This window comes from Berghia stephanieae, chromosome 7 (assembly GCF_034508935.2).
Source record: "Berghia stephanieae isolate SIO BIC M18660-M18661 chromosome 7, UCSD_Bste_1.3, whole genome shotgun sequence".
Classification (NCBI taxonomy): Eukaryota; Metazoa; Mollusca; class Gastropoda; order Nudibranchia; family Aeolidiidae; genus Berghia; species Berghia stephanieae.
The window spans coordinates 35,561,310-35,573,809 of NC_088366.1; the positions used below are offsets into that span (position 1 = coordinate 35,561,310).

General features: G+C 34.9%; 1 protein-coding gene across 6 annotated transcripts in view; it reads right to left on the bottom strand.

Annotated features, from left to right (window-relative positions):
- The window catches only part of LOC144977153 (uncharacterized), a 38,024-nt gene that overhangs the window by 8,672 nt on the left and 16,852 nt on the right, over positions 1-12,500 (bottom strand). For 3 of the 6 annotated variants that reach the window (XM_078922017.1, XM_078922015.1, XM_078922016.1), the window contains 3 exons: positions 4,089-4,338; positions 1,445-1,638; positions 380-503 (listed from right to left, as the gene is read on the bottom strand). In XM_078922017.1, the coding sequence (XP_078778143.1) occupies positions 380-503; positions 1,445-1,638; positions 4,089-4,239 (469 nt within the window). In that variant the 5' untranslated portion in view covers positions 4,240-4,338. Of the gene's footprint in view, positions 1-379; positions 504-1,444; positions 1,639-4,088; positions 4,339-5,552; positions 5,885-6,631; positions 6,681-6,710; positions 6,783-12,500 lie in introns of those variants that run through there. The other 3 variants (XM_078922018.1, XM_078922019.1, XM_078922020.1) reach the window with 3 other exon arrangements.

Sequence of the window (12,500 nt, forward strand, 5' to 3'; positions counted from 1 at the left end):
AGTAGTAGTAATAGTAGTAGTAGTAGTAGTAGTAGTAGTAGTAGTAGTAGTAGTAGTAGTAGTAGTAGTAGTAGTAGTAGTAGTAGTAGTAGTAGTAGTAGTAGTAGTAGTAGTAGTAGGTAGTAGTAGGAGTAGTAGTAGTAGTAGTAGTAGTAGTAGTAGTAGTTAGTAGTAGTAGTAGTAGTAGTAGTAGTAGTAGTAGTAGTAGTAGTAGTAGTAGTAGTAGTAGCGTATGGCTACACCTCCAAATTCATTTCGTCAACGCCAACTTCGGAAGTCTTTCTCCGCCATAAGAACGGTTTCATATCCAACTGCAAGTCTAATAACAGGACTGTGGACGACGATGAGTGGTAGTTATGTATAGAGATGGAATACTCACTATACCACCAATACAGGTTTTCCCCCATGCCAACCCATGGAGCCAGATTTCGATTGGGTCTGTGAGTAGCTGTGCATTCATTGGCCCATTCTTGGGCAAAGGCTGCGATGTCATCATCCCAGGTCTGGAAGAAATGCAAACACCTTCATTTGAGACAGGCAAGAAATGGATAATGGTTATGATCAGGAGGATTTCAATAATATATTAATTTGTACTGCCCTGTGCTCTTGTGGATTGATTCGCCTTTGGACTGAAGGGTCCCCGATCTAGGCGGCGAAAAGTTGAGTCCTTGGTGAAGGCTCTTTAATTGTATTTTCTCAATTACTCAAGTGTAAAATGATTACTTGGCTTGTAAAAGCGTTGGATATGTCGAAAAAAAAGTAATAGCGCTTTACAAGCGTTGTGTCTCGTCTTACATGTTAAGTGTTGCTGTTGGCTTGGGACCCCTTGTAAAGCGCTTTGAGTATATCTAATGGATATTGCACTACATAAAAGCTATTAAAAGTATTGTCTTCAGGTTACCCAAAAGTAAAAGGAGAGATATCTGTCCCGGGTCAATCGAATCTGGCTTTCTTTTTTTCTGGTTTCTCCTAGGTCTGTCAAATCTGACGAAAGTAATTGACATTAACTGGCATTCGATCAAAAGAGTAGAAAGTAATTGTTGCATACCAATTACTGACTCAGAAACCTGGATTAACTCCGACTTCATTGGACGTTATTGTGATCTAATCGCGATGGTAGATCGGCATCAGCATGCAAAAGTCATTTCTCATTTTCCAGGGTTATTGTTAACTTAGAACCTAAATCTGAGCTTGGGACGCTTTTTAACCAGTTAATTGCCGTACTCTGGAAATAAACGTATTCAAAGGTGGCTCCAAACCTGGGACTTATATTCTTACTTTCAAAATCTTCACAAGTATAATCAAAACCATTTCAATAATATGACCACTGCTACCACCCATAAAAACCCTACAATAACAACTCAAACATTAATAATAAGGTGACTGCAACCGTAGCAACATCAACGCCACTCCTATCATTTCCACCGACGAAATAAAGACCTACCAGTTCAATCATATTTGATGCCAAAGGTCTCACTAGACTCCTGTAAGCGTTGTGGATGTGGAGCATATTTCGTTTTTCTTCCTCTGAGAATCCTTTGATTGACTTGTTTGTCTTCATGGTATATTTCATATCAACCACCAAGTCGGAATTGTCAGCTGCTCTTTTGACTCGCCCGATACCAGAGCGAATTATACCTGGTGGTAACAAATTATAGTGGGATCATTGTCAGGGATGATAAAGGTGGTGATGATGACTACGACGACAATGATGATGATGATGATGATGTTGACGATGATAATGACGATGATGATGATAAGTAATGATTACTATCACGTTAGTAATGCTGATAATGATTGATTGATTGATTATTTATTATATTAATTTTACACACCGTCTATTTAAATAGTTTGTCTAAATAGTCTAATATTATATCTACTTTTAGGTTATATTAAGCAGACTCACTTACTTCTCTACAAAGTTCAATTGCTTTTTCGTCTCATGGCATATGCATAAAATCAACGCAAACATAGAACATAGCTATGCAACTATACACACTGTTTAGTCCTAACATAAATAAACTAAAGAGATACACATAAAAAAGATATGCGACCTCAATAATAACGACCTGACTTTAACCAGTGAACTGCCGTACGTTGGAAAGACGCTTAACTAATAATTGATGGTCCCTCTGTGACCTCTTGTTGCTATGCCTGTCAAGCTATTGACATGGAGGCCTTTTAAATTATTATCTTATAGTATGAGCCTTCAGTTCTTCAATCAACATACAGTGCATACACGTTCTTCAATCAACATACAGTGCATACACGTTCTTCAATCAGCATACAGTGCATACACGTTCTTCAATCAACATACAGTGCATACACGTTCTTCAATCAACATACAGTACATACACGTTCTTCAATCAACATACAGTGCATACACGTTCTTCAATCAGCATACAGTGCATACACGTTCTTCAATCAACATACAGTGCATACACGTTCTTCAATCAGCATACAGTGCATACACGTTCTTCAATCAACATACAGTGCATACACGTTCTTCAATCAACATACAGTGCATACACGTTCTTCAATTAGCATACAGTGCATACACGTTCTTCAATCAACATACAGTGCATACACGTTCTTCGATCAACATACAGTGCATACACGTTCTTCGATCAACATACAGTGCATACACGTTCTTCAATCAACATACAGTGCATACACGTTCTTCAATCAGCATACAGTGCATACACGTTCTTCAATCAGCATACAGTGCATACACGTTCTTCAATCAGCATACAGTGCATACACGTTCTTCAAACAACATACAGTGCATACACGTTCTTCAATCAGCATACAGTGCATACACGTTCTTCAAACAACATACAGTGCATACACGTTCTTCAATCAGCATACAGTGCATACACGTTCTTCAATCAGCATACAGTGCAGACAAATTTGAAAAATACGTCAGTTCTCGTATATTTTATTAAAACTAGTCGAATAAACATTTTAGTTGTTTTATTTTTGATTCAAAAATTTAAAATAAAGTATATTTTGGCCTTGAAATCAACCGCTGACCTATAGAACCCATAGCCACCTTAAGTGCTTGCCTATCATCCGATGCGAACTGCCCGCAGATCCTGAGCTCACTCACAATTTTAACACAGATGATTGGGAAAAAAATGCATCGTGTCGTCAGGTTTTGTGATGCAATTCCTTTATTAGTGTGTCAAAATATTGTCAGAAAAACTCACTAACATGGCTTTACCTATTTGTGTGTTTGACATGTACTAAGAGTATCTCATGTCTTAGGAAATAAATCGTCAAGTGGACCTGACTGAGGTGAGAAAATGTGTGTCGGCCTAGGAAAACATACCAAATGTCGGCTCTCATGAAAATTGAGTTATGTTATTTATTCCAATCTACAATCATCCCTGATCATGATGGTCTTTAATTTTTTTTACAAAACATTCAGTGTACAAATAACACAACAAATAATGATACCAAACATGCCAAACTTTTTATGCTAATCATTAGATTGGGGGAAGTGCATTTTTTTGGATCAAATTTTACTGATTTCGAAGCAATATCTCTTTTACTTACCCATTTAATTTTTTTTAATTCTAAAGACACAACATACAAAAGGGTGCTTTTGGAAAATGAAAGATATACATGGTTAAACTATCGTTTAAAAAAAATTAATAAAAAAATCTCATTTTGGCCACGGTATGCCATTTTGATAACCTTTCGCTCAAAACTAGGTTCAGCGACATTTGATATATTTTAGTAGACCGACAAACAAATAATATGAGTAATGGCCCTCTTTCAAGAATTTCAATCGGTCCGAATGCGATTGTCATAAGAACAAAGTTTCCACACAATCCTCAAAGAATTGAAAGAAAATTGGGATAATGTGTTGAAATTAATCCTTAAAGAGGACATTTATTACTTCTTCCAAAGGCCTTCAACGAAATTTGATCTCGTGTGAAGATGCACTAAGGCACAAATTTGACGATGGCATCAAAGAGTAATATCTGATATAAATTGCTTTGGTTTTATAGATTCAATCTTATAAATGACTGACTGTATTGATAATGTTACTAACTGATGACATTAGTGAATACCTATCTTACCTTTCCTGGGCTGGAATAGTTGTTCCTCCTCAAGCCGTGTTACGTGTGGTAGACAAGCGAAGACTAGAGAAACAGTCACAAGAGATATTAAAAAATCCATATTTGATAGGGAAGTCGAAGGGTGAGAGTTTGGTCCAATGTTCTTGATCATTTTAAAGAGTTATTCAGCTACATCTTTTTTCCCATCGAAGGGAAATGTTTTTATTTTAACAATTGTTTCGCAATAGCACCTCGAGTCTTGAGTTTAAACCTGATAAATGAATAGAAAGTGAAAAGTCAGTTAACGAAATAAAGCACTCTTACGGCGAATGAATGGGTTTATACACACAAAATAATTCTAACCTCTGATGAGCTGTTCACAAACTACTTACTTTTAAAAGTCTACCATGACAGAAAATCATAATAAAACAATTGAGCCATGTTACCATACATTGCCAAAACGTTTTTTATTTAATATATATTCAATGAATAAGCACACACCAAAACATATGAAAAGATGAGCATGATTCAATGGAAGACAGAGCAGAGAGAAACATGCTAGACATGGCAGAGAGATATTAACACATTGGAAATGAGGCAGAGGAAACTAGCCATGCGAATTTACAACGACTTTTCACCACAAGCCAGCGCCTCGTACTGGTTAAAATCGTGGGTCTTGTCGATCGTCAGATCAGGCGATAACGAGCCAAAATATGTACTCTCCATAAGATCTACCACAAACGATTTGAAGTCGAATTTCCTTAAAACACGTCTCCAGACCGACTAGAGGACATGCATGTCGGATGACGATTCCCCCTTCAAGATCACACGCCCACCTCAATTCCCTCTACCCATCTTCTTTTGGCTACGAATTGTCTACTATCTGATGTAACGGAATATATCAGCCCTTGTCTTTTTAATCGTTTGAAATCACTGCGTCTTCAACAACAACAATAAAATTCGCCATTTGGCACATTCAATAATCCATCAATTTCTATATTTTAATAATATAACTAAAAGTCAAATGTAGTTCGATCCTCAAACTTGGGGTTTCAACAAAACGAAGAAGAAGAAGAAGAAGAAGGAGAAGAAGAAAGAAAGAAAGAAAGAAAGAAAATATGAGAGAGAAAAATGCCTCCAAATATCAGCCTACTGGTGAAAGCTGATCCTTTGGGATGATTTTTTTTTTCTTAAAGTTTTCTCCCAGCTTTGTCTGACACTATTTCATATACCATTCACGTATCCTTATACCTCACTCATTAAAACTGTATTCATCAATCCTTTCCATTATCAATGGCCACCACAAATCTCACAGCAGACATTCATTTAATTTTTAAAGATTTCTTATAAGACATCTATACCTAAATTTACTTTAAAATGTCATTTGATAATTTTGGCGGTAGCTCTATATTGGTTCATTTGTTATTATTTCTAAAAGAAGATATGATGGAACATGAAGAAGAGCAAAAAATCAAATTTACATACGCATTTCAACAGGCGTTATTCACGGTTAAAGACTTTTTACAGTTTAGAAAATGTTGAACTGGTGTATTGATTGGAAGAAACGACAAACGTTACTTTTCGATGATGAGAAATGAAGAGGACACTTACCAAAAATTGAAAATAGTAAAAGAGAGAAAACAACACAAACGGAAATGACTCAAATACATTGAATTGCATTTAAACTTGACGGACGGTCTTCTTTTTCCTATTTTTTTATGGTGCACACACATTTACCACTCTTCGACTTTTGTCAGGATTTTAAAAATATGAAGAGTTTTTTAGGTAGAGATTAGAACATAGGCTTACAGGAAAGTGATATCTGAAAAAGAAAGGAATCAATTTTCTTCTTTTATGTCAGCGATCGGTTATTTTCATCACGACATGAGTGGGTTGATTTTTTTTTCATATTTGAACCGCACCTACTTAGGATTGAAAAAAAGTCTTGCAGCTTTTTAAAAAATCATTTATTTATTTTCACTATTTTATTTTTACTCATCTTTCCACCTAAGAGTGATTTGGTAGTTGGGTCTGTTAGATTTAGCGGAAAGTACTTTTCGATAAACTAGCGTCTCACCTAAAGAATAGAAAGCAATTGCAAATGAAGGGGTCAGCGTGGCTCAGCGGTACGGTCTTTGCTCCGTACCCGCAAGGTACGGAAATCGATCACCCGCCGCTGCGCTGTATGGCATTGAGCAAGTCACCTCGCCCTAGCTCAATTTGCGGCGCTGCACAGCAGCTGACGCCTGGGTTATTCCAGTTTTCCCTTGGAATAGACCCTAGAGACAAATTTCCCCTATGGGATGAATAAAGGGAATTTTTTTTAAATTTATTTTATTGCCCGGTTAATAACGCAATAGATAACTTGATTGAAACCGAGAAAAGCTCCGGCTCCATGAGCCTTATGGCTCACACAAGTAAGATGTCAGGCTAGAATAAAAGTAGACCTCGCATGTAAAACGTTTTGACATTTCAACAACTATCAATAATTTTTTTTAAAGATCTAGTAATGTCTTTATTTACGTTAATTATAAGTGAAATTTAAGTAAACACGAGAATATTACAAAATCCAGCTCAAATGAAAATTAAAAGAAGAGACAAAAGATGTGAAAACAATTTTTGTCCTCGAATTCACAGTTCTACCTAGACCGTCTATATCTGTTTGTCTTTCGTGTTGCAAGATTGTTTTTCCTTTTATAACAAATGTCACCGACCTGAATCAACAACGTCGTTCAATCGAACACAGATATTTACTGTAGTTATCTTAAGTACGTAGTAAAGGGGTCATTAATTTTTACAACAGTTTTCGAGGTGATGAGAAATACACTCGTTATATTTATGTTATATGCGTATTAATCGCTATAGATCCAAACAACATTGAATATAATATAATACCTTATCTAAGGCCTAAGGTCTATAAATCATCATGGAAAAACATTTCGATATCATGTGACAAATTTTTTAAAACAACAAAGATTCTCTGTCTTTAATCACATTTATTTTTGCCTCATTCTTACAAGAAAGGGGGAAAACATCCAAAAATTAAATGATTTCTTTTTTTGTCAGACCCATTGCCTTCAGTACATGAAAAGATTTAACGACCGTTCCCAATAAAGAAATGAGGCTGCCAGCATTGAAAGCTGTAGAGCGAATGAATTGGAAAAAATATATATTTAGTTAGGATAAATAATAAGTATAAGTGCTGAAAAAAATCATGACCATGAAATTAACTGAAAGTGTTTTCATTCCGTAAGTTCGAATACCAATGAACCACCGAAGTGTTGGGCTTTTTTAATATAATATATTTGTACACTTAAACTTTTGGCAATTATGTATTCAATTCCCGACGGACGAATATCTTGGAATCTTATGTCAAGTGCCCATTTCAATGGATATAATATTTTTGTACATATTCAAATCATGGTCATCTCGGGCTTGATGATTATCTTGGTTGACATTTCAGAACGTCAAGGTAAATTGAGCATGATGAGATACCGACAGGTCAGGTTACAACTATGTACATACTCATCGTTTTGTCCTCTGCATACAACATCCCATTGGTTCAGGACCAGGTATGTGTTGCCATACCTTTTAGAGCATTTCCACAGGTCCAGCTTAGCAATGCTTTATTTCCAGCAAGTCATATCGATCAAAATTGCCATTTCATACGGTAAAATTTGCCTGCTAGACGTCCATTTTTGCAATATTATTCTTGTCCATATCCAGGTATTCATTCACATCCGTGTCGAGTGAGTAAAGGGGGTAAAAATCCATACCTGTCCAGACGTTTGCGCTCATTGTAATCCATCTGGTCACTGACTGCGCTCAATATCGCTTGACAATGTAACTTGAACTTTAATATACTCGCAGCGGAATATCCTTTTAACGTGTTCATAGCGCTTTACAAAAGTACCCTAAGCCAACGACAATACTTAACATGTAGAACGTGACACGATATAACATTTTTTTCGCGTAGAGACAACGCTGTTAACGGCCAGGTACTCATTTTACACCTGAGTACGGTGAGAGGATATGATTAAAGGGTCTTTTTCAAGGACTCAACTATGCGCCGAGAGAGGCTCGAATCCAGGACATTCCGATCCGAAAGCAAGTGTCATACTACAAGACTACAAGGCCGCACAAGAACAGACACCTTACAGAGCACCAACGCCACAAAACGTCTCTCTTCCCATGTTGAAATCATCATTCCGTTGAAGAGAAGACTTGTACCATGAATAATGTAGCCTCAAAGCCGAATACTGATGTACATAGAAAAATGGCCTTTTTCCATTTTAGTCAAAAATAAATTTATTTCAAATATTATAAATGAATAAAGATTATCCTAAACGAGTCAAAACAATAAAACCTGAGACTTTTTTTAAACTCGGATTTTATAATAATAATTCTTGACAAGTAGAGAATCATCTTAGTTCTTGGATATTTGAAGTAAGTAATTTCTGGTAAAGGCATTCTACCATTGTACAGTGGAATACACTTGATTAGCTACGATGAAAGGGAATGGGAATATCGTGACGGCATAAATCATGTTATAGACACGGGTATAAAGACTAAAATGTATACATCCAAGATATGGGTAAAATAATGAATAAATTTCTATGCATATACGTTCTGTTCATGACAAAATGCACACAATAGTGTTGAATAGTACGCATTTGACCCTTTCCACTGTCTTGGGTATATTTATTTTTCACAGACAACAATACATATATATTTTGTTCCGGTTTTGTTTTTGTTTTTTTTTTTTTTTTTTTTTTTTTTTTTTTTTTGTGAATTAAAAAAAATATTGAATTCCTTGTCGTTATACAAAAATGTTTTATTTCGACAATATTACGACATGGGTTCCTGTCAACTATAGCCATTAGATCATCAATATTTATCATTCATAAATGCGTAATCGGAAGGGCGTTTATACATATATAATATATATAATAATATATATATATATATATATATATATATATATATAATCTCACCTTTAAAAAAAAAGAGATTATCGCCAACAAATCTATTACAGCCGGTGCAAATCTTCACCGTCCCAAAGAAGCTATTGTACCAGCAGAAACATGGCGATAATCTCTTTTTATCAAAAGGTGAGATAATAAATATAATTCGCGCTCCTTAATTCTCAAGCACTCTATATGATCCATGCATATTAAAATCTCACGAATATATATAATACATATAATATATATATATATATATATATATATATATATATGTGTGTGTGTGTGTGTGTGGGGGGGGGGTGATCAATATGGTGGTCGTTTGTGAATACAAATACAACAAATAAAGATGCTTGTAATACTGGGTAGTAGAGCTGAGACAGAGACAATCAAGATGTCTGAGGTTCGATTTCCGGTCGAGGAATCCTACCTCTTAAAAAAAATTGTTGTGTGGTTTTGAGGTCTTGTGGTATGATACTCGCCTTCGGACTTTGAGGTCACTGATTCGAATTCCGCTGTTGGCGGCCCAAAGTTGAACCCTAGAAAAAAGGCTTTTTCCTCACATTCTCTCCCACACTCAGGTGTAAAATGAGAACCATATAACAGCGTTGTATTTGTCCAAATGAAAAAGCAATCGCGCCTTGCGTCATGTCTCGGCCTACATGCTAAGTGTTGCTACTGGCTGTGGGGCTCTTGTAAGTGCTTTGTAAGATTTTTTATAAACATTTTTACATTTTGAAATTATTTTTGTAAGTTTATTGGATATGGCGCAAGATAACAGCTAAAGTTTGGTTTAAAAGCTAATTTTTATATTTACTATGATAAGAATCGAAAAATAATCTGATGTATAAATAAAGATATGCACATTTATATAGAGTATTTCCACCGAATTACCATGTTGATTACGCTACACGATGTTTCATGTATTTCCCCAGCAGGCCATATGGAACCATAATTCCATACGGTAACAGTCGCCTATAAAAGTAGTCCTTCAGAGCCATCAGGCCCATGGAGTCGGAGTTTATCCCGGTTTCTATAGCGTGAAACGGACAATAGCAATTGCTTTCTATCCTATTGCTTGTTAGGACTCGAGTCTATCACAAAGTACTTCCGCCAGATCTAACAGACCCAGATACCCATCCCTGCTGAGTGGACAGGGGGAGGGGGGGGGGGCAGAATAAAATCTCGACCGATCGATCTCGGACCCTTTGCTTGTGAAGCGAGTGCTCTACCAACTGCCTGAAGGCGACAATTATGTACTACCACTACTACAATATCAGTCACTGCTTATAGCCAGGTAATCATTCAAACCCGAGTCGAGTAGAGAGTATCTTGCCCAAGGACACAACGTCGGGACCACGGTCACTGTCACCCATCTGGCTACAGACTACGCTTATCTTTGCTTGAATTTTGTGACAATAGAGAATCCGTACTGCTGAGTCACTGAGTCACAAAATACATAATGTGTTGTTTACCTCTAAAAACAATAACAAGGTTATCAGTTCAGGCCGCAAACAAAATGAAGATCAATGACTTTGAGAACTCGACGTTACTTTTCGTGTAGAATTAAACGTTGAGTCACACTGGGAAACAAGATTTTATTGCCGTGTTTACTCTCTCTCTCTCTCTCTCTCTCTCTCTCTCTCTCTCTCTCTCTCTCTCTCTCTCTCTCTCTCTTTTTTTTTTTCCAATTTTATTGCAAAAGGCATGCAACAGTTTGACAAAAACAAAGTAATATGAATGTAATACAAGCAATGCCATTAATCTTTTGAAGATTTAGAAACTCTCATGCTTCACCGGCTTTCGACAAGACAAATTGAAATAAACTGTAATTAGTGGGAATAAAATCTAAAATGCCATTCAGATGAAAGTATAAAAATCTCTTACTTAATGGTTATGAATGAGAAATTAATGGTGCGCCGAATTGTTTGCGTGTGTCTTTATTATACTCTTCCTAAATATAAACACACAAAATGATTGCCTCTTATCATAAACCAAATAAAAATAGAAAAATATTTATGTAACTAAGAACAAAATACGTAAAATTGAACGTTTCGGGCCCAAACCCTTCGTCAGCCACATCATTTATCTACTATTATGAAACGACAATCTGTAATCACCTTCCTTTGTCTTCATAGTCTATATCATATAACATTTCAAGTATAATTATGATCTTCTACAATATTGTTTCAAGCGTTAGCTCTCATCAGGAAGATGAGATCTAACGTACCCTGGAAAAAAACCATATTAAAAAATTTGGCCAAAAAACTCAACCTTCAAATATCGATGATTCAAATGACCCGCATCTTCAAATAAAAAACTCCCAAACCCGAGACTTCGTGATGTAGCATTTGCAGCTACATTAAGAATATCAATGACATCTCCAATGAATCCACATACTCTACTGACAGTATATAGAAATAAAAGAATGGAGGCAATTTTCAAATGTCTCTTATACCTGAAGTTTAAAAAAAAAAGAAGATAGTAATGAAAAAGAAAAAAAAACAACAAAGATGACACCAAACAAACAAACAAACAAACAAAAGAGAAATGAAAAAAAGAAAAATAAGTGTTTTTGGAAGACAAATTGTTTCATGATGATTATATAGACACACAAAGATGTGCTTTTGATCAGTAAAGCCGTAGAAGCAGGAGTTTATTTTTCTCTTTGAAGCGGATACAACGCTAGCGACATGCTTGTAGGAGCGAGGCTATCGTAAATACTTTCTGCCATTTTTTTTGAAGACCCATCTACTCAACCACTGCTGACATGACAAATGGAATAGGAACAGAAATCGTGAATAATCGGCACTCCCAATGTTTGTAAGAGCAGCGGTAAGGGAATTAACGAAATGGGTCGTTGCACGGATGTTTGGAGATGTTGACAAAAACAAATTTGGTTTTAATGCCGAGGTTGGAAATCTGCTATGACTCTGATTTGTTTTTATATTTGTTACAATTATTTCACCATACACATAAAATTATTGTTAGAAAAAGAATAAAGTTGACGGCATCCACTTTGATGTAATTTTTAGGCCGTCAGAGCCTGTGCGATAATATAGACGGAATAGCTACGCTTAGCAAGCGAAGTTTATTATTATTATTATTATTATTATTATTATTATTATTATTATTATTATTATTATTATTATTATTATTATTATTATTATTTATTATTATTATTATCATTATTATTATTATTATTATTATTATTATTATTAATATTTTATTGTTATTGTTGTTATCTTTATTAATTATAATAAATAATAATAATGATAATAATAACAATGATATAATAATAATAATAATATAATAATAATAATAATAATAATAATAATAATAATAATAATAATAATAATAATAATAATATAATATAATAATAATATAATATTAATAATAATAATAATATAATAAAATAATAATAATAATAATATAATAAATATAATAATAATAATATAATAATAATAAT